At 38.2% G+C, this 21,999-nt stretch overlaps 1 protein-coding gene across 4 annotated transcripts in view; it reads left to right on the plus strand.

Annotated features, from left to right (window-relative positions):
- The first annotated feature begins 989 nt into the window (after nucleotides 1–989).
- rbms3 (RNA binding motif, single stranded interacting protein) overlaps nucleotides 990–21,999 on the plus strand; it is a 164,750-nt gene continuing 143,740 nt past the window's right edge. The window contains exons 1-3 of one of the 4 annotated variants that reach the window (XM_058745715.1): nucleotides 990–1,158; nucleotides 3,431–3,507; nucleotides 4,247–4,478. In XM_058745715.1, coding sequence (XP_058601698.1) covers nucleotides 4,389–4,478 — 90 coding nt within the window. In that variant the 5' untranslated portion in view covers nucleotides 990–1,158; nucleotides 3,431–3,507; nucleotides 4,247–4,388. Of the gene's footprint in view, nucleotides 1,159–3,430; nucleotides 3,508–4,246; nucleotides 4,479–16,357; nucleotides 17,663–21,999 lie in introns of those variants that run through there. The other 3 variants (XM_058745713.1, XM_058745711.1, XM_058745712.1) reach the window with 3 other exon arrangements.

A 21,999-nucleotide genomic window follows, 5' to 3' on the forward strand; every position in this document is an offset into this window, starting at 1 on the left:
AAGGACAACTGTTTAGCTAAAGCAGAAATGGAGAAGTTAGGAACAGTTCAACCAAAAATGAAAATTCTGTCATCATTTACTCACCCTCATGTCGTTCCAAACACTTCTGTGAAAAACAAAAGGAGATATCACTGATGATCTGTCAAGCCCCAAAAGAACAAAAAAGTAACATAAAACAATTCATACAACGCAAGACTTCTGATATTGCAACTTCATACAAGAAACTAGAAATTGTTCCCTTCATCACTGCATTTCCACGTATTTAATCTCACGGTTATGAGACATTAAACATTACTGGCTTTGCAGTTTAATGCAGCAAATCTGAACTTATGCAAGCAAAATTTGAATGATGGAAATTATGACAAAATTTCCTTTTTTTATCTAAGCTATTCCTTTACCCAAACAGTGTGGAAAGTTAGGATACTGATCTATATATAGATTGGAGAGGAACAATTGGATAGAGAGAGTGTGTGGGAAGAGGATGTTACATATTGTAAGGCAAAATGAAACTTGTGCTGAATAAGTACTTTCCATCCATCTCAACCTGAAACTTTGTTCTATCACTTCGGAGAACTGTGGTTTTTCCTCAAACCCAGAGCGTATTCTGTGGATTTGCGCTGTCAGACAACACAGGAACTCAGCCAGTGACGCTCCAATTCCCAAAGCTCTCGCTGTAAAACGAGTCAATAATAAACAGAAAGTAAGAATGTATTACAGTAAAACCCTGTTAAATAGCTAATGTTAAGTTGGTTTACCATATGAAGAGTTTGCAAAAACCGATAAACGCCACTTAAAAAAAAAAGAGCTGACTGCCGTGCATTATTCTCCAGATATAGCGCGATCTGAACCCTAAACACGTTTTGTCAAAAAAGCCGGTATTGTCCACATTCAAGGCATCGCGAGTTCACGTTTTACTGCAGAAGCCGATAAGTCCATTTTAGCAAATCAGCGCGCTGTATTCAGGTCAGGTGACATGGCTACTTTCACTTTGAAAAGACGTGCTAGCTGAGAGGAGTTTTGTCAGAACTGACTAAAAGTGATCGAGGATGGATAATTTTGACGAACTTGATGAACCTGTGATATCTTCTTCAGGGTGTAAAAGGAAAATAAAAGCTGGAACGTCTTCACAGAGCCTTGTAAAAGCAGCGCGTTACAATGGTGAGGGAAAAGCTCCGTGTTTTGCGTGTAATCAGTCTATGACCACAACAACGTTTGGAGTTATCTGCTTTTGTCAAAAAACGACTGTTGAAGTTATCTGCGTTTGTTATAAAACAAACTTTTAATATGTAAAACATACTTTCAATGAACTTTAATTTAGCAAATGACCTGTAGGCTATTTAAGTTATTATTACTTTATCAAAACAACCCAACTGCAGTTTGATCGATATTACTTGGAATGCGCAATAAAAAAAAAAAAAAAAACGTGATTTCTGAAAAAAATAACTCTCAAATGAGCTCTTCATATATAGTTAAATAATATGTTTTTTTGGAAGTAAAATATATTGTTTATGGTTAAAACATTCAACAAGACAATACATTAAGTTTTGAAGTAAAATATTTAAATGTTCAATGTTTTAGTAACAATGTGAAGCACCGTAAAAAAATTTTCAATAAAAAAGTTAATTAAAAAAAAAAAAGAAGTAAAAATCTACCATTTTTTAATATAGTAAATATATACACTGGCAGTCAAAAGTCTGGAATAATTAAGATTTTTAATATTTTTCAAAGAATTCTCTCATGCTCACCAAGGCTGCATTTATTTGATAAAAAATAGCAAAACAGCAATATTGTGAATTATTTTCACAGTATAAAATAACTGTTTTCTATTTGAATATTTTTTAAATGTAATTTGTTTCTGTGATCAATCTAACAAGCTGATGTGCTCAAGAAACATTTCATATTATTTTCAGTGCTGAAAACAGCATATTAAAATGATTTCTGACACTGAAGACATTAGAGTAATGACTGCTAAAAATACAGCTTTGCCATCGCGGGAATAAATCACACACACACACACACACACATATATATATATGATTAAACTATTATTTTAAATTGTAACACTATTTCACTATATTACCGTTTTACTGTATTTTCGATTAAATAAATGCAGCCTTGGTGAGCACAAGAGACTTCTTTTAAAAAACATTAATCCCAGTGTATGTATTTTTATTACAGTGACTTTCTGGCAACCACAGCTTGCCAGAGAGTTATAAATTTAACAGGATTGTTTTTATAGCATGTATAGTGTAAAACTTTATCATCAAATTGTCCCTTTAACGGAAAGTAATTGCTTACAGGTGAACACGAGTTTGATTCCCAGTTCAATTTTCATCGGTGGACCGGCCTAGCCGCAATGTGCGGCACATGTTTAATGAGAAAGATAAGGATTAAGACATTGATGAAATAGATAGTGCCATTCTCCGCCCTGCAGTGCAAACATGAAGGGAAGTGGGTGAATTACGACACACCATGTCTGCCTGCAGTGCTTTTGTAATTACAGTGGAAGTCACCATATTTCTTACCATTAATATGGCATGAAAGTCCCTAGGGGAGCTGTCAAATTCCCACAAAACAAAGCATCATGGGTAGGTGGTGCTGATGATAATCTTAAACCTTTCTTCTCTAACTGGAAAATGTATTCTGAAAGATCCCAAAAAAGCAACACCATTACATATTCTGAAAAGCAAGCTGCTAATTTACAAATGTACGGCAGGGTACATGCTGAATCGGTTCTTTGAATCTATAAAATAATGTTGACGTGCCCTTTACAGGATCAGCAATATTATTTACATGCAAATTGATAATAAGATTGTTTTCAGGATGGGTGCTATTTTATACATCTCCGCAGCCATGCTGAGTCAGAGAACAGAGAGTGCTTGAGCAGGAGCTGTGGATTATGTAAACCAGACAATTTAATGTTATTGCAGGACAAGGATGTTTAAGTTCATGGCATCCTTTACGGGAGCAGCTCGTTCCCCCGTTCCCTGATCTGCTGCACTCTGGAGTCTCTCCTGTCATTAAACTCACCAAGTGGAAAAACAGAAACCATCACGGCAAAGAGCTTTTCGCAGCTGCTTCCAGGGAGACAATCCTCTAAACGGCCATCTTCCTAATATAACACCTGATAGAACAACTGTGCAAGAAAACACAACATTAGGACATCCAATTGATAACAGATTGCCAGTTACATTCTAATAATTGTATGTTTACTAGAGCTGCCGAATGATAATATAAAAATATAAGTCAATTATATGATTGTTAATTAAAATCATATATATATATTAAATCATAATTAAAATCATATATATATATATATATATATATATATATATATATATATGTTTAAATAAAGCATAAAATGAAGATAATATATTACATTGAACAGACATTACAAAAGTTAATGCATTGTTTGTGTTTGTTTTAATAGGATATTTATTAGGCCCAGTACAGCGGTTTATGAACTTAAGAACCATGCAGGTACTTCAAGCTTGAATTACTCCAAAGGTAGGTTATTTTTCACTGCATATTTTCATAATCAGTTGCATTAAATTAACACTTATTAACTCTTAAGCAGCCCTAATCATTTATTACATTTAATATATGTAACAAAGTACAACATAAGTTTATTTATGTTTATTTATTTCAGTTTTATTACTGTTATGTCATATTAACACATCATAATTTATTAAATAACAACAATATATACAAATATTGTTTAGTTTATGACTGCTTTTATGTATATATATATATATATATATATATATATATATATATAACAAATTAAAATTTTAATATAGAATTTATTTTAAGACTATAAAATAAGCAGACAATATAAATACATGTGTAATTAAATAAACAAATAAAAGAAATAAAGAATCTGGATGATAAAAGCTAGCGTCAAAAAAAAAAAAAAAAAAATCCATTAGCCTTTACTCCAGCTCCTTAAGATAGACTGAATAGCGTATAGTTGTATGATGGCACTCAGCCAGCATTCCCCATCAAAGGGCCATTTTCATTCAGAGGTTTATTTTTAGAAAGAAAAATGTCTTTTTATCCTCCTTCCATCCTCTCACAACCCTTTGTCTGCTTAATGCAGAGAAATAACGTGGTGGTTTAAGCTCTCAAGTTCTATATGTTCTGAAATAACTCGCCTTTTCCATTCTGGCAGTAAGCGGTGTTACTGTATATACAGTCTTTATCTGTATTTGTCTCACTGACCAGGAGTTGGGGGGGTCTTTTCCAGTGGCGCGTAGGCCATCTGCACTCCGCTGCTCTGTAATCAGCAGTGAAAACACATTTCATGGGCCTGATTACCCAGGGCGTCTGCACAACTACAGAGACAGGACCTGGAGTCTGCAGTACACACTTGCGCTTAAAACCAGCTGATGTGTGAGCCCTTCATCAAAGCTCCCTCTCCAGCAGGGGTGAGAGGGATGGGAAAAGGGCTTTGGACCTCTAGGATTCATGGTAACATGGTGAGTGGGAGGGTAACATGTCTTATTCGGTGGTGATGGCATTCGAAAATTCTCTCTGTGTCTCTCGCCTGCTGTTCGACAGGCCCGGTGGATGGCTTTCAAGTTAAGCTTTAACAACCTAAAACCGTATTTGTTAGAGAAATACAATTTGGGATCTGGAAAATGGCAACGTTCCTCGTTGGAATCTACAGTCTATCTTGTTTTCATTTCCGAGGCCTTGTGTGCCACTTTTCACAGTATCGCAGTCTGAAAATTGCACCTCCATTTTGTAATTATTTCTGCATGGGCCCGGCGTGAGGAATGACATTAGAGGAGATGATTACGACCTAGTGGATGTGGAGCTCAGTGGAGGGAACATTAATTCCAGGGAACATGCACACGTTTTCAACACACATTCTTAGATACTGCACACATCCTTTCACAAGCTTTTGGTGCCAAACGTGACTACTTAGCCACCAGTGCTGAGGGGTTAACAAACTCAAAGTAGCATAACTGCTAAATTAACATTTTTCAGTAGCTTAGATTTTTTCTAAACTAGTGGTTGTCAAATAACTGTTGTGACCCAAAAACAGGTCCAAAACTGTTCGAAAGTCTATTCTCAGTTCCCATGGTCCCAAAGTCATTGTTCCCAAAGTCTATTTTCATGGACAATATAGGAGAAAAATGCTAAATGCAAATAATAGGTGATGCACAGATATTATTTTCATGCTGTGGTTTATTAAAATCTGATATTAAAATTGATACTATTTTATTTAAATAAATTAAAAATAAATAAATAAAAAAAACACACAACTCAATCGTTTTAAATGCTACGAGTGAATGCAAGCATCAAAATGCTATAATGTGCAGTATGGATATTCCAGAATTAATCAGTTTTTTAAAGAATAGTTCAATGACTAACTCACAGTTTTTTTTGATGCCAGAATGAATCAGTGAATCACTGACTCAACAGATTCTTTTAAAATACTGCTTGATTCAGACATGAAACAAGTGGCTGTCTTCATGAGAGTCATTGAGTCATTGACTCAACTGATTTGTTTAAAAACAAATCACTCATTAAGACAGCCACGTGTTTCATGCATGAATAGATCTGTGCTTTTGAGCAAATGGGCTAAATGAATGAATGAATAACTCACTCAAAAATACAGTCATTTGTCGCCACCTACTGGTCTAACAGTGTAACCTGCAGAAAGAGCCACTGTAAAATTCCCACCAATTTTGCCCAGTAGGGCTGGGAAAATAAATCGATACATAAATCGATTCTCTCTGGAATCGATTCTGAGCTTAATTTTTAACAGCAGATGGCGCTCTAGGCTAGTTTTTAGCCACCCACTCAAATGCTCACGAAGTACGTACTGAGACATGTAAGTGGTTAAATGTACTTGCACCTCAGCTTTTATGATGTGAGATTAATGTAAACAGCCAACAACACCCTTGTAATTTGCTTGAACCTTTTCAAACTTTATGAATGATTATCTTAAGTTCAAGTGGTGTTTGTAAGGAATTGAAAGCAAGCAGACTACAGTTGTTTCTAAAGCATTCAGTGCCACTAAGCTCAGAATCGATTCAAGGGAAAATTGTGATGCATTCAAAAATTTCAGAATCGATGCAGAATCATTCCTTGATTCACAATGCATCGATTTATTGTCCCAGCCCTAATGCACAGACTAGTCTGTCTGTAATACACAAACACTGTCACTGGACTGTTATATCAACACTATTGGAGTGCTGCGCAATCTGCCAATCAGATTAAAGAACCAAAATTGTTGTAAAATTAAATAAATTACTTATTTAATATTTAAAACCCTATCACTCCTTCAATAGCTTCAATACATTTAACCACTTTTTTTAGTAGCGAGAGTGTAGCTAACTATGTTCTCAAAAGTCTAGCCTGAATGTAAAGTAGGAGTCGCCTGCAGTTTGACAAGCTTTAGTTGCAAAGTAGCTTTCCAATGGTGTCACCCACAGAGTTACTGGTTAAACAGAATCACAAAAATGTTGCCTCAGCCTGAAATTCAATATATGCATTACATATACACAAAATGATTTCTTGACTGTCCCATAGTGCTTTGGGGGAAGTTAACCATTTATATGATATGTCTCCTGTACGTCTGTGCAATGTGCAAACATTTGAGAGTAGAGTTATGGCAGACTGGGGCTCACATTCCACTTGTCTGCCGTATAAAGTCACGAAAGAAATTCACAAATGTCACTTTCCACACACGGCTTGTAGCGTTGGGGTATGTGAGATTCACAGCATGATTTATAACGCTCGTGTGACAGCTGAACAGTGGCCATATCATGAGATGGGAGCTCATTTCAAACTGCAAGCGCAGGTCTATTCACATGGTCAGCGGTTTGCGTTAATTTCTCTCCCTCTTTCTCTCCCTGTCTCTGTTCCACTCGTCTCTGTCAGCTCCCCTCAATGGGGTTGGTTAAATCGTCCATAACACATAAACGCTCGTTTATAAAAGCTGACAGACATGGCAGTCGTTTACAGAAATTAATTACCTTCCACTGGAGCTTCATGCGTCAGTCACGCTAGACCAGTCTCAACTACCTCCATTAGAGACACCTCCACCTGCTGAAAGACAGACAGAGAGAGGGAGACCCATAAAACACATCTTTTCTTGCCAATAATTTCATTCATGATGGCGTTCCAGACAGAAAGCCAAATTGTTTTGATCTTTTTTGTTGTTTTTCTGGAAAAGGCAGCGACTTTCATTAATCTGTGGTTGGTTAATGAAGCCAATCTGTTGAATGTTCATACGACGCCACCATGACTCTCTAATTACGGACACAGATCAGTTGAGCTTGGTTAGCTTTTAGCTTAATGAATGCAACATGGCAGAAAGCGCTACATCTCGGCTCTATTAACGGAATAATAATTTATCCATTGCCGCTTTTGCAGAGATTAAAATGAACTGGTATTTTTAGTGCCGTTTCTCCAACTCTACAGCGGCGTATTAATGCAAACTTGTCACCCATAATCTCTGCTTGGTGTGATTTTCTGAGAAAAGCCTCTCCATCACTTGTTTATCAGGGTATATGCCAAATGGAAAAACAGGAACTAGTTTAATATCCACCCATTTCAACATGAAACGGCATTTGCAAACCATTTTACTTCGGCAATCTGATGTATTTCCAAGCGAAGCAGGATGTTCAACGAGATAAAAATGTAGGGTGGGAAATTACAAAGACAAATACGCTATATATTTCTTTGGAATAACATGCGCAATAAGACCAAGAATGTGTTTTACAGTGAAAGTCCACCCAAAAACTGCCTTTTTGAAAAATGTCAACTGCTTTTGTTCTTACAATGTAAGTAAAGGGGTCCAGTGATCTTTTGGACCCCATTAACTTTCATTACATGGACAAAAACAGTTCTTTCCACCGAAGAAAGAAAGCCACACAGTTTAGGAACAACATGTGGGTGAATAAATGAAAAGTAAATTGGCTTATATTTGATTTTTTTTAGGTTGTTTTCCTTTTTCCTCTTCCCACCCAGCTCTTTCTCATTTCATTCTTATTCTTCTAAAGCATTTAAAACCCATCCTCACACCCTCCTCTTCGAGCCAGCTCATTGTAGTACCGCCAGTTACTCAAATGACACACTTAAAGAAACGTAGGATGAAATCAGTCATTTGAAGAGTAGAAGATTGCGCTTCTTGCCGCGTCGTGTGTCTGGTGTGAATCTGTGGCCGCTCTTTGCCGGCAGAGGATCTAATAAGTGCGCCGCTGTGCTGTGGGTCGCCCAGTGTGAGATTAGAGGAACTCTATTAAACTTTATGGCTTCGAGTCGAAGCGCGGGGAACAAAGCTGTGTGAAATGAACCTCAACTACCCCGGGACTTAACAAGGCGCTCATGAGTGATAAAACACACTGGGACGTTTTCTTGGAGATGGGTGGGTTGGTTTCGAGCCCACCTACAGTACTTCACCGATATTTTAAAACATATTGTGTTTTCTCACCCATTTGAGCACTGCTTTGGGAGGAAGTTGAGATATTGGTATTATGTGTCTGTCATTTCAAACGTTTTTACTAAAGAGTGCCTTTTAACCCTTCTGTGTTACAGTTGTTGGCTATTTTGACCCAGTTAACACAGGTTATGTTCAGAATTGCTTGTACTTGTATTATTGCTGTAGTATAATATGCATACTGTGCACTGTATGCAAATTTTCTGTATGAACAGAATACCTGAAGAGAGCAGTATACAACAGTACATGCTGCATGGCATATTGTATTCCACAATGCATGTGTTAAATTTGACCTTTCAATTCCAGTGTGATGGATGAAACGGGAGTATTATCAGCTGCGATTTTTAACATTGAGAATTGCAAACTATAGCATACAATTTCTGCCATATTTATATACACTATATTGCAGAAATAATTAGAGAAGCACGCTAGTATGCTATTCTGAACATACTGTAGCTATTAATTTCTTCATTAGTCGATTGGACTGCCAAATGTTACAGTTTTTCAAAGCCAAATGTTTCTAGGGCTGCATTTAAAACATTTAAATAATATTAGTTTTCTGCGGTTAGTAATTTACTGTATGGTCTGTGTGTGTGTATTTAGACAAGCATACATTACTGGTGGATAAACGAGGTAGGGTGTCCTACATAGGGCATCCATCCACTTGTGGGACATGCAGCCGTTCTTGTCTAGGAAACCATAGCTTGCAGGGCCTGGAGAAAATGCTGACATGAGATCATGTAGCACTAACTAGCACTAAGTGGATTTGAGTAAATATCAGCATTAGGTAAATATTAGTATAGTTTAGGAAGCTAAAAATGGATGTTGCATTGAATATGTTTTTTGTTGTTGTTTTTTAGTGTTAAAGGGGTCATATGATGCGATTTCTTTTTTTCATTTTCTTTAGTGTGATAGTGATATGTAGCTGTTTGTGCATGTATAAGATCTGCAGAATTACAAAGCTCAAAGTCTCCCACAAAATGATTTATTCTATCTAAAAGAGAAGGCTGATCCAGACCGGGCTGAAACGCCTCATTAAAACACGCCCCCACATGTCTACGTCACAATGTGGAAATATTTGCATAATGCCGCCCAAATGTGCACGCAAAGAAAGAAGGCGTGGTTTCAGTAACCGCAGTAGTGTTGATACAGCCATGCCAGGGAGACGCTGTGTGTTTCTATGCGAAAGCAAAAGCACTTTATTTGGCCTTCCGAAATTAGATGCAATTAGGAATCATTATTAAGATTTGTTTACAACAGAACATCACAAACCAAATGTTCTAATTTGTGCAATGCCTTTTATGGACGACTGTTTTGTGAACCTGTGAGGAGAGTACAAGGCTGGCTGTGCACAAAGGCTATTTAAAAAAAAAAAAAAAGGGTCAATTCGGACTTTGCTATGACAATCTGGCGCTTCTGAATCAGCGACTGTAAGTATGTTTTGTTATTAGTTTAAGTATTTGTTATTTACTGTTCAAATGCGGAGTTTTGCGCAGTGTAGAGTAACACGTTGTGTGTGTGTGAGAGAGAGAGAGAGAGAGACAGGGTCACATCACAGTGGAGTCAGCTGTCTTAACCGCGGCATGTGTACTGCAAATACATACGAGCATCATCACTGTCTGTCGCGCGACTCTGTTCCCCTCTTGGGCTTGAACTGATGGTAAAACTAAGGACATTATTAACTGTCTTTATATTTACTTTGAAAGCTAAAGCTCACGATTATGGTAAGGGGCTTTACATTTCCAACGCGCTTTTGGTGTTCCGCTAATCACAATGGACTGTTAGCTGGCCAGTCAGAGCAGACTGCACTTGTCAGAAGGAGGGGCTTTGTAGAAAACGACGTGTTTGAGAGAGGCAGGGCATAGAGGAACTACAATAATGTACAGTATTGGAAAAATAATGTGTTTTCTGAACATTAAAGCATGTCAGCATATTCTGTTACACCAAATACATCATATGACCCATTTAAACAGACCATATTAATCACAGGACATTAACATATTAAATCTCCCAGCTCAGATTTTTATACAAAACTGAACTTAAAATGCAAAAAAAGAAGAAAAAAAAAAAAAAGGTTTCACTTTATTATGATGGTCCCTTTAACACATTTTGTTGACTATAATTAATGTTGCACCTAAGTGTCTACTAACTCTAGTGTTAGTAGAGTATCAGTTGACTGGTAGGGTTATGGTTAGAATAAGTTGACCTGTAGTTACTTATAGTCAGTCGAATGTCTGCAGGGAGACCATCACAATAAAGAGTTAGCAGATATGAAGCAGACAGTCTACTAATACTCTAATGAGAGTTAGTTGACATATTGGTGCAGCGTTACTTATTGTCAACAGAATGCTCAAAAGGGAATATCAAAATAAAGTGTTACAGAGAGAAAAAAAAGAACAAATATATAAATAAAAACTAAGATACTACTGACTATTGAAGTAGTGAGGTTATGTGGCCACAATACAAAAAAAAAAAAAAAACACACACACACACACACACACAAAAAGTACAAATGCTGCCACTGGGTCAGTACTCCTTCAAAATATACTAATATATACCATTTAGGTACTAATATGTACACTTTATGTATGCTACTTTATGTATTTATGTATAAAGAAAAGGACATTTTCTAAAGTAAAAATAAGTGAAAATAAATATGATGGGAAAATTTTTTGGAATATTATTAATGAAATAATGGGTAGGAAATCAGGTCAAACTCCTTTTTTTTTATTGAGACAGGTGATTTATTTTTAACTAAATCAGATGAAATGTTTATTTTAATGACTTTTTTTTATAAATAAAGTGAATAAACTAGAAATGTTAATTGATAATATTACATCAAGTGAAAGGCAAATTGAAAAAATAACAAGTGATAAGCCAGCTCTATGCTTTGAATTGAATAAAGTAAATGTACAACAAGTGGAACAAAAATTATCAATGATAAATATAGATAAACCATCGGGAATGGATAACTTAGATGGTTGCCTTGTAAAATTAGCAGCCAGCTGTTTGGCGGAACCAGTTTGCCACATTTTTAATATCAGTATTAAAAAAGGGATTTTCCTTTAGCTTGGAAAGAAGCAAAAGTTATTCCTTTACAGAAAAATGCAGCACTGAGTTTTAGTGGTGCTAATAGTCGACCAATAAGTTTATTGCCAGTTCTTAGTAAAGTGTTTGAAACGATAGTTTGTGAACAAATTCAATTCTTCTTTAAGGAAAATAGTTTGTTCTCTGATTTTCAGCATGCATATCGAGTAGGACATTCAACAGGAACAGCATTAACACAGATAACTGATGATTGTTTAGTACAGATTGATGATAATAATTTAGTAGGAACAGTATTGTTGGATTTTAGCTCCGCTTTTGATGTACTGGATCATAAATTATTGCTTGAAAAATTGAAATGTTCTAAATTTACTTCTCAAACTGTGCATTGGTTTAAAAGTTATCTGACTAATAGGAGGCAATGTGTATTTTATAATGGAAGTTATTCGGAAGTGAAAGAATTACAATGTGGTGTGCCTCAAGGAAGTTGTTTAGGACCATTGTTATTTTCTATTTTTACCAATGATCTTCCGTTGGTTTTTGAAGCGTTCAAGGGCAGTTATGTATTCAGATGATACAACATTATATCTACCAGCAACATCAATTGAAAAATTATCTGCTGATTTAGATGAGGAGTTACAATTAGTGGTTAATTGGGTACGGAATAATAAGATGGTTCTAAATTTGACAAAAACCAAAAGTATTGTGTTTGGATCAAATTATAAACTTAAACTTAAACCACAATTAAATTTGTCTGTAAAGAGTGTGCCTATTGAACAGGTAGAGGAAATTAGACTTCTTGGAGTTATTCTTGATAGTAAGCTGAAGTGGTCAAAACAGATAGAAAATATGGTAATAGTTATGGGAAGAGGTCTATCAGTTATTAAGAGATGTGCACAATTTTTACCACAGGATTGCATCTCTCAAATTGTGCAAACAATGGTTCTTACTTATTTAGACTACTGTCAAGTGGTATGGTCGAGTGCATCAAGTAAAGACTTAGAAAAATTACAGTTAGTCCAGAATAGAGCTGCACGACTAATTTTGAACTGTAATAGAAGGGTTAATATTATGAAAATGCACAAAATTCTAGGTTGGCTACTGGTGAAGGATCGGGTAATTGTTTCTCTGCTTTGTTTTATAAGAAACATTTCAGTATTGAGAGTTCCAAGTGTATTGTACTGTCAACTTTTGTATAGTAGTGCTAGTCATAATTTTAACACCAGGCATGCATCAAAAGGATATTTTTTGCTTCCTGTTTCAAAAACTAATGCAAATGAATCGCCATCGGACATTACATGTTTTTTTTAATAAGTAAAATGAGGTTTAAAAAATCGTTAAAGAAATATTTAATGGTACAGTACTAAGTAAATTGTTGATTTTGATGTTATGAATGAATTTTGGGTTTGTATTTTTTATTGTATTGGTTTTTATTGTTATGGATTAATGTAATTTAGTTTTTTACTTGTTGGACCCCAGGAAGAATAGCCATTAGCCACCATGGTAGTGGCTAATGGGGATCCAAATAAACAAATAAATAAATGTATGCACCCTTTAGAGGTAAACAAGGTACAAAAGTGTAGCTTTTGAAAAGCTACCACCCCAATGATAGATTTTTTTGTATTTTTTTAATGTTTTTTTTTCTGAGGGTGTGGCATATTATTGTAAAACATTTGTAGTCAAATAATGAAAAGGAAAAAAAAATGTTGAATACAAAATACTAGGCATTTACCACTTATATTCAGTACAATCACAGATCTTCTGCAATCTGCCATCTTTTCAGCCTAAAATGTAAATAATAGTGTGTAAACATGGTAATGTAAAATGCTTTCAATCTTACCATGTCTCTCACACACAATCAGCCACGATCAATCAAATTGCATTTCTTGAGATGTGATTTGCTATGCAAGGTCAATCTGACCCCGTAACAGCTAGATCTTTAAATGGAAAAGGCATGGAAGAACCTGTCCCAAAAGTAGCAGTCCAATGGTAGAGCACAGGAATGCACTTCTTCTACGTGCCTGGTACTACGATTCACCCCACATGATCAGATTGTATCTAGATTTCCAACTTTAAATTGTTTCCAATCCATTGTTTGCAAACAATGAGCTATAGATAAGAAATGAATATTAATATAGTCAAAGATTGCTGTGATAAATTGTGTCGGTGAGGTCTGATCGCAAATTGATTATGCATGCATGTTGGATGCGCTCTATTTCTATCTGTTTCTCGTTCGTTTTCTCACGCGCTTTGTTTCTAACACTCTCTTTTTCACCCTCCCTCCCCCTCTTCATGATTGATGGCATTGCAGCTTTTATCTCAGGTAAGCCTGTGCTGTTACTTATCTAGCCCGACTGTCACTGGACAAGAAAGGTGTTTGCTAGCACCACTCAGACAGCAGATTGGCTGGGCCAGAGCCAGTTGGGATAAACCCCCAGGTGGCGGGACCGTGGCCAATGTAGCTGTGCTGAAGTGTGGATGGTACATGCAAAACTACATTTTCACATTGTTTGAGGAAAATGAGTGGTGCTTGTCTGTGCAAAACATGGCACCACAATACTAGAGTGTTGTGGCTGGTTGCCCACCTTCAAGCTATCATCTAAACTAACACACCGTTTCATTTGTATAAGCATTAAACTTAAATATTAAATGTGTTAGCTAGAGACTGGTGTAATGGAATAGCACATTAGTGGTAGATTTATGTATTTCCATCTACTGGAAAAGAATGTCTACCTTAATATGCTCTTAATATAGTGATATTCTCCATGACACAGACTCTGGTGTTCAATATTGAATACTAAACCAAAACTTAACACTTTAAGCAAACAGTAGAGGTCTGTTTCTCCTTTTACGTATTAAACAGGCGTTCGACTGACACTACAGTATTACATGCCTGCTTCCATCCAAGGGACACAATTATCCCATGTTTTTTCTATCGTCCCACAAATGAGCGCAGCCGACTCTATTTTCCCAGCTGTGCAGCAGTCCAGATGAGAGCATTTTTTCTTCTTTGGCTTTTTGAGAATGGTACCCCTGAGTTGCAGGGAGCGTGTCCAGCTCCATTTGCAGAGTTCTTTGAAGACCGTAGCAAGAACAATTACGGCGTCATGGCACCGGCCTCGTTCTGTGAGCGTGTACTCACGCTAACCCTGCACAATCATTCCAGAAAAGCCCCAAAACATCATGCAAAGTAAGGAAATAAAAAGGCTATTGATTTCAGCTCCTTCACTTTTCCACCCTTCAAACCAATACATACAACTATGTGGAGTAATATGGAATTAACATGCATCACAAAAAAAGATCTTGATTGGATCTATGCCATTATATATTATTTAATATACAGTATTTTTACAAGTTCATATTTTAATTGATCTGTAATTATTAAAAATAAGAAATATACTTTTATATTTTCAAAGACAAAAATATTCCGTCACATGGTATCAAGCAATGAATGTATCATCATAAGGAATCCAATTTGCCTTGATCCTTTGAGATAAAAGTGTTTGATGTACTATGAAAACGCACTGTAACTCCAATCTCCCTAGACCAAAATGACCACAGAAAACTAAGCTGCAAAAAAAAACCAGCTTGTTCTGATTTTCTGACCTTTCAGTCTGATCTAACAGTTTGTGCATCATATTTCTGCATGAGCTGTTTTGTGATCCTGCCACAGAATATAATGCAGACTTTAAAAAGGGTGTTATTGAAGGATGGACAGTTAAAAAAACTATATAGGACTTGACAGAAAACCCGCATGTTGTGCGTAAGCAAGCCTTAAAGGCACAGAAACAATGTGCCTGAGTTTTAAGGATCAGAGGCACGGCGAAAATTGTCATAACTCAATTGTGAATGATCTGGCACAAAAAAAATAAGCCTTTACTAACATTATACAAGGACCTCGGGGGAAACTATTAAATAAAAAATGTATGAAATGACCCCTTTAATAGCATTTCCATTGTCATCTCTTGAAAAGCAGCTCCATTTGTGTTTCCATTGCTGTTAACTGCTTTGACTTTTAGTGGCCATGCACTTGGTGTGCTGTGGATTATTTGAACCCCTTCCACCGGCTTCTCATCTCTCTCTCTCTCGCTCTCCCTTCCTCCCTCTGTGCCTCAGCATTCCAATCATAGTGATGAGAGAGCTAGACTCGTACACCTCTCTCTCTCCTCCCGCACTGCAGACGTCTATGAGAGCCTGTCCTAATGAAAATGTATTGTTGTCTTTCCCAATCGCTGTTTGTTTATTAGGTCTCAAATTCCTTTCTCTTTACTGCAGTCTTTGGGCAAAAAAATTGCCATAGCTCTCATAATTACCACCGTCAGTCTGCAAGCACTTAAAGCCTGCTTTTTCTTTTAGCGCTAATTTGTCACGCCCTGAAACTGTCTCTTATGAACAGCCATATCTGCATGTGAACTTCATTTTAAAAAGCACTGGGAATCCTGGGGAAAAAATACCTTGACAATGTCAAAACAATGATCAAAGTGCAAAGTCAAAGCAAGAGCATATAGGAATGATTAGGGAGAGGTTTTTCAGTTACTTTCTTTTCGAGTCCAATTTTTCTGCTGCAAATAATTGGCCACTGCAACAAACATTATTGCAGAGGTTGTGGAAAAAAAAGCATTGCTATGAAACTGCACTCTTTCCCAGCACAGCATTTCACTTCCTGGATTGTTTTTTTGGAATAAGCAACAGTGCTTAAGCCTTACAAGAAGACTTCATGGCCATTTCTGCACTGCACTTATGTACTTGTATGCATGTCAGTGTGTCAGTATGTCAGTGTATCAGGCAATGCAAAGTTACCAGCATGTGTCAGACAAGAGCAAAGAAACATCTTACGGTCATTCATGTTTTATTTATTGAAGAAAGTGAAGTTAAAAATACACTCAGAGGATAAAAAGAAAAGAAAAAGCTTGAAAAAAAGGAGATCAGATGAGGTACAATCTGCGGTTGACCAGTAGGGGGCCTCGGCTCCTTGCTGTGTCGTCCTCAGTCTCCTCCCCCAGAGAGTGAGAGTAGGAGTAAGTCGTCCCCTTCAGCATCTAGTGAAGCCGTGCAGTGGGCGGCAGCTCTCCCATGAGGACAAACAGAGATAGGCTGCTTAAGACACTCCCCTGGCTGGGAGTGGTGCAGCCAGACCTTAGCCCCACCCACCAGGCTGAGGAGGAGGAACACGGCGCTGCCCAAGCTGATCCCTTCAATCTTCCCCACAGTGTGGAGCAGCCGGCAGCGCGCACACACACTCTCACACACTTTCACACAGCCACACACACTCACACTCACTCTCGCACACACACTCGCGCGCGCAACAAAGCAGGCAGTCGAGGAAGGCGGGTAATAAAGAAAAGAACATCACAGAGGAAAAACAGCGTTGCTGCACCTGGACTTTTCGGATACTGCAGTCTGCCTGGAGTTTGTGCCGTTTCCAGTGTGCCTCGTAACCTCACGGCTCACGTCTGGTCCTTCCTGCGGAGGGTTTGAGTCCCGTCAGCTGCGCGTGCAGAGATCCAAATCCGACGACTGTCTACATTGCCGCTTTGTGCATCCGCCAGACGGGAACAAAGTGTGCGACTGGGATATCTGACAAGCTCCTCTGGGAACCAACGCTGCACCGACTGTCAGAGAGAAAGAGAGAGAGAGTGAGAAAGAAGGAGCAAGATAGACAGAAAGAGAGAGAGTCAAAGTCAGGGCATGAGCAGGAGACTAGAAGCCGGTTTTCCGGAGAAGTGATCGCCACAGTGCCCCCTCCTCTTCCCTCACCTCCTTCCTTCCTTCTCTCCTCTCTCCTGTGCCGCTGCTCATTCTTTCTTCGCGCACACCTCCGCTGCTATCCCATCCTCGTACCTCTGCTCTCCTTCCATCATCTCCTCCTCCCCTGCTCCCGAAGACAGCGTGAAGAGGAGAGGCACGGCACATGCACACTTGCCCGTGTGCCATATCATCTCATTCTCTCTCTCCGTCCTTCCTCTGGCTCCGTCCCTCACGCGGATCTAGCCTCTAGCCGCGGAACCACAAGCGGAGGCTTTTTGAGTTGTTGGATCCCACACGCGAGTCTCTGTATCCAGCCACAGCCAGAAGGATTCCAGCTACATGGGCAAACGCTTGGAACAGCAACCAATGTACCCCCAGTACACTTACTATTACCCTCACTACCTTCAGACTAAGGTAAGGCACCTTGGTTATCTGGTTTTGTGATGTACTGATTGTCTGCCTCACATGCTTCCTTGCATCTGCACAGTTCTGACAGATTTCTGACACACAAACCACATGACCGATATTTGACATGGGCCGCTCTCTGGAGGTGCAAGAGTGCCCGTTTATCAAGAACGCATGCATACACTCTCGCACGCAAACTCGTGATCCCCAGATTCTGTCCTCTCAGCTCTGTAGCCAGTGGTGGAGGGACTTGAATAATTGCATCCATCTCTCTAAGCCCCTACACCACCCGGACGTGGAGAATTGATTACCATGGGCTGATCGATTGTGCCGAGATGCTATCGGGGGCACTGGTGATTTCGGCCTCCCTCTGTGATTCATGAATGTTTTTATGCGGCGCGCCCCATAAGAGGCCAGCACTTGTGTAACATGTTTGAGTGAATGAAAGTGGAGAGAGGGATATGATTGGATCAGAGCAAAAAAAAATGGCTGTCAGAACAAAGGGCGTGAAGATGTATTTTCCTCATCAACTTGGGGTGGGTAAATTACAAAGTGCAATAGATGAATGTGAGGGAAGAAAATTTATGGAAAGTCTTTTGGAGGAGTTGCTTGCTCAACGTTGGCCAAATATGCAAGCGTTCCCGAAAGACACATGATAAACGGCAGTGGCCAAGTCGCTTTCCATCAGCAAGTGTTTACGACCTCTCTCTTTCCCTCCTTCTACCCATGTTACACTACCAGAATTTAGTAAGCGCTTGGCCAATCTCAGCCTTCAAAATCTCAGAGGAGCTTGTAGAAACAATTTGATTGACGCCCTTCATCGCTAGTCTATACGTGACACTAGCAACAGGCACTGTATTACCCATCAACACACACACACACACACTCCCCACTCCTTGTAGCTGCCTTCAAGGTCACGTCAAATTGGATCTTACCCACTTCCGCTGTCTAATGAGTTTCTCAGAGTGTCTCGGAGGGAAGTGGGGGCTCGTCCACAGCATCATGCGTTTGTCCTTCTCTTTCACTGCAAACAAAAGTCCTCACAACAATAACTCACCTTGCTAAACAGGGCCTGTCAAAGAGAATGCATGCATATTCAAAAGGTTCAGAAATGTGCAAAGTATGTTGGTGATCCTTATCAAAGTGGAGCACTATGGCAAACACTGGTGCATCATGGGTAATGGTCAAATGGGCCAGTCTGGGAATAATTATTGATCTGTAGATTATTAAAGGAGATGGAGGAGGTTTTTTGGCACTGGGACGGAGTTTCAGATTTCAGATATTCGGTCTCGCCTGTGAAGGATGGGGACCTCATGTGAGCACGGGTCAGCGTGAGTGCGATTGCGTGTGTGTGTGCGTGATTGAGGATGTAAATGGCCTGTTATTAATCTTGATTCTAGCGTGCTCTCTGAGTGGAGGCATTCCTCCGGGGGAAATCAATCATGAGGGGGAAGAGGGGCAACTGACACACAATCACTGCCCTCGCTCTCTCTCTTTCCCTCTCTGCCCCAATAACGCTCTGTGCTCAATGAGAGGCAAATGTTAAGCAGGGAAAATTATGATGCGACAGTAAGCTGTTAAAGTCGAGAATCTGTAATTCAGTTAAATTATTATAAAGACCCTGGTATCAATTACATGTAAATGACTTACTTTCATTGAAGTAGGTTCAAAAGAAAATGAAATGTGGCTGGAAATCCTTCCATTGTTTTATAATATGGGTCATAGATATCACTGAACATGAAATTAGGTGCAAACAATATCAGGCCTTACAGCAAGATTTGTTATACAAAGTGAACAGATTGCAAATGCAGATTCAATTTCTACTTTTCTTCCTGACAATTTAACAAGAAGGTAGCATTAAAATGTGTGGCTTTTGCTGTGCATGCTATCTATCTATCTATCTATCTATCTATCTATACCTTAAAACTTAATATAAATACTTGTTTAAAATTGATTTTATTAAGTTTTATATATTTCTATTCATTTTTTATTTTACTTACAATCAAATTCGAATTTCAATTCTTTATCCCTACTGCACCTCAATTCAAAGACAAAAAAAATTCTCAACTGAGTTCAATTCCAAATGGCACACATCCCAAATCAATGGATTCACAATCTAACTGTAGTCTCCTCATGTGATATCTACAGTATCTACAATATCACACCACCCCTTTCTTTTCATCTTGCAGGGTTTAGTTGAACATGGGTGGATGTATAAACGTGAGTGTGTGAGCTGAGGTATCCTTGACAGCAGTCATACACCAGTGGGATATAAAATAGAATTTAAGAGAGGTAATTCCCCCCTGGTATTGTGTCAACAGAGGCCAGTGGGGCCCCATCTTCCATTCAATCAGTGGCTAGAAGTCAGAGCTTTACGGTGTGTGTGCGCATTGATGTTTTGAAAGAAGGGAAAGGGGAAGACAGCCAGAGCGAGCACTCAAATCCAGAGCCATGAGATTGCGTATGCGAGCAAGTGTGTGTATATGTGTGTGTGTGGCGTTTGGTTACACTCTGTGGGGTCAGCTTTATGTACAGCAGAAATAACATCCAGTCGGCCGTTTAAACCTCTCTTCTCAGTGGGAGTGCACGCTAACTGCCCTGCAGTGAGGTGACACACGGCTTGCCAGCAACGTTCCTGCTGCATTATGGGAATGGTGCATATATGTGGCTCATTATATTTCCGCTGCTCTCAATGTCATTTAGGATTATTACGTTGTGATATTTACTCCGCTTGTGGATAATTACCAGACTCATGCTTCATTTTCCTCTAGCGGCACCTATTTTTTAGCACACGGGTGAAAATGCTCTCATCTCCCCTCCTCCAAACAACCTTCATCTGAATAATTAAACTCGTTAATGGACAAGCAATTTTCAGATATCAACGACAATTTGATTTTCGGTATTCATTACCAGCACTGTCATTAAAAAGGTGAAAGGATAGATTAAAATCCACAAGCACACTCAGCCGTTTCACACACAAATTACTGACTGCAACAAATTGAGTAATTTAGCCCTAAAATATGCTTAAAATTTTTAATAATTGTCTGGTTGTTATTTTTAAAAATGTGGTTATTCGGTCCATCAGATATCATTGGAAGACAAAGCCTGACTCCTAATCACTTGCCCAGTCCAGCGTTTTCCCTTTGAGAGTGCAATAACATTACTTGTAATAGCATTACATGATGTTAGGCTATAATACTGTTTAAAAAAAAAAAAAAAAAATCTAATATTTGGGTTGTTTTTACTCTAATGCATTTTTTCCTATTTGAGTTTTTCTTCAGAGTTGCTGTTGGAAGCGATCCATAATGACATACGCAGAAACATGAACTTACAAGAGTGCAGGCTTTGTATGCGTATGTGAATTATACATGTAAACACTTCCATCGGGAAAGCCTGTACTGTAAAATGCTTGCTGTAAGTGTCTGCCTGTAACCATCGAGTTGGGGATGTCAGATCTGCCTAGAGTGCTAAATTATGCTTGTCCGTGTGTAATTTTTCTGTTAGCATTGGAGTGTGCATCTAAGCCACAAATAGGGCTCTATGAATTCAGTTTTATTTTTTCCCAACCTTCGTGTTGTCTGTTTTCATTTTTCTGGATTCTATTTTATTGCTTCAATGAAATTTTAATAATCTAAATCGATGTCAAATAAATTGAATTCATAAAATTTTTAAAATGTATTACATTTTTAACAATAATATTGTCCTATTATTTTTTCCCCCAGAAATTCTGATGTACAAGTAATGTACAGCAGAGGATTACTGTTTAAATTAAAACTTACACTACAAATTGTGTGATACTGTGTGAAAATTTTTAAAAGCAAGGTTTTAATAAACTGTAGGGTATTATTATTCAATTTATTCATCAAAATTTTGCCAAATTCTTTCACATTTTGCTGCATACAGTAAATTCTGTTTTTATGGCTGGATTCTACAATTCCGTCCACATTTTCCACATCGATGAAATCGTAGGGACCTACACAAATCTAGTCATATTTGAAGAAACTCTTACAGTCTATGATTGGGTTAGAGTCTATTTATATAGTCTCTGCTTTGTGAGGTTGTGAATGTCTTTTCACTCTGAGGTTTCTATTTAATGTTGAACATCAGTAAGTTGCGAGAACAAAAATATAGTGTCACATGCCTTATTTAGTCGGAAAGCACACGTTAAACTACATCACTATGCGGTTTAATATTCACAAGAGAAATGGTTTTAAAAACAAGCTTTCATATTTTTAGTCCATCAATGTTCTTCTCTTTTCCTCCCTGTCTTTCTCTCATCTTCCCTCCCTTTTCCTCTCTCTCTCTCCCTCTCCTACTGTGTCCTGGGCATTCTCTCCAGCCATCTG

This window comes from Onychostoma macrolepis, chromosome 16 (genome assembly GCF_012432095.1).
Source record: "Onychostoma macrolepis isolate SWU-2019 chromosome 16, ASM1243209v1, whole genome shotgun sequence".
Taxonomy (NCBI): domain Eukaryota; kingdom Metazoa; phylum Chordata; class Actinopteri; order Cypriniformes; family Cyprinidae; genus Onychostoma; species Onychostoma macrolepis.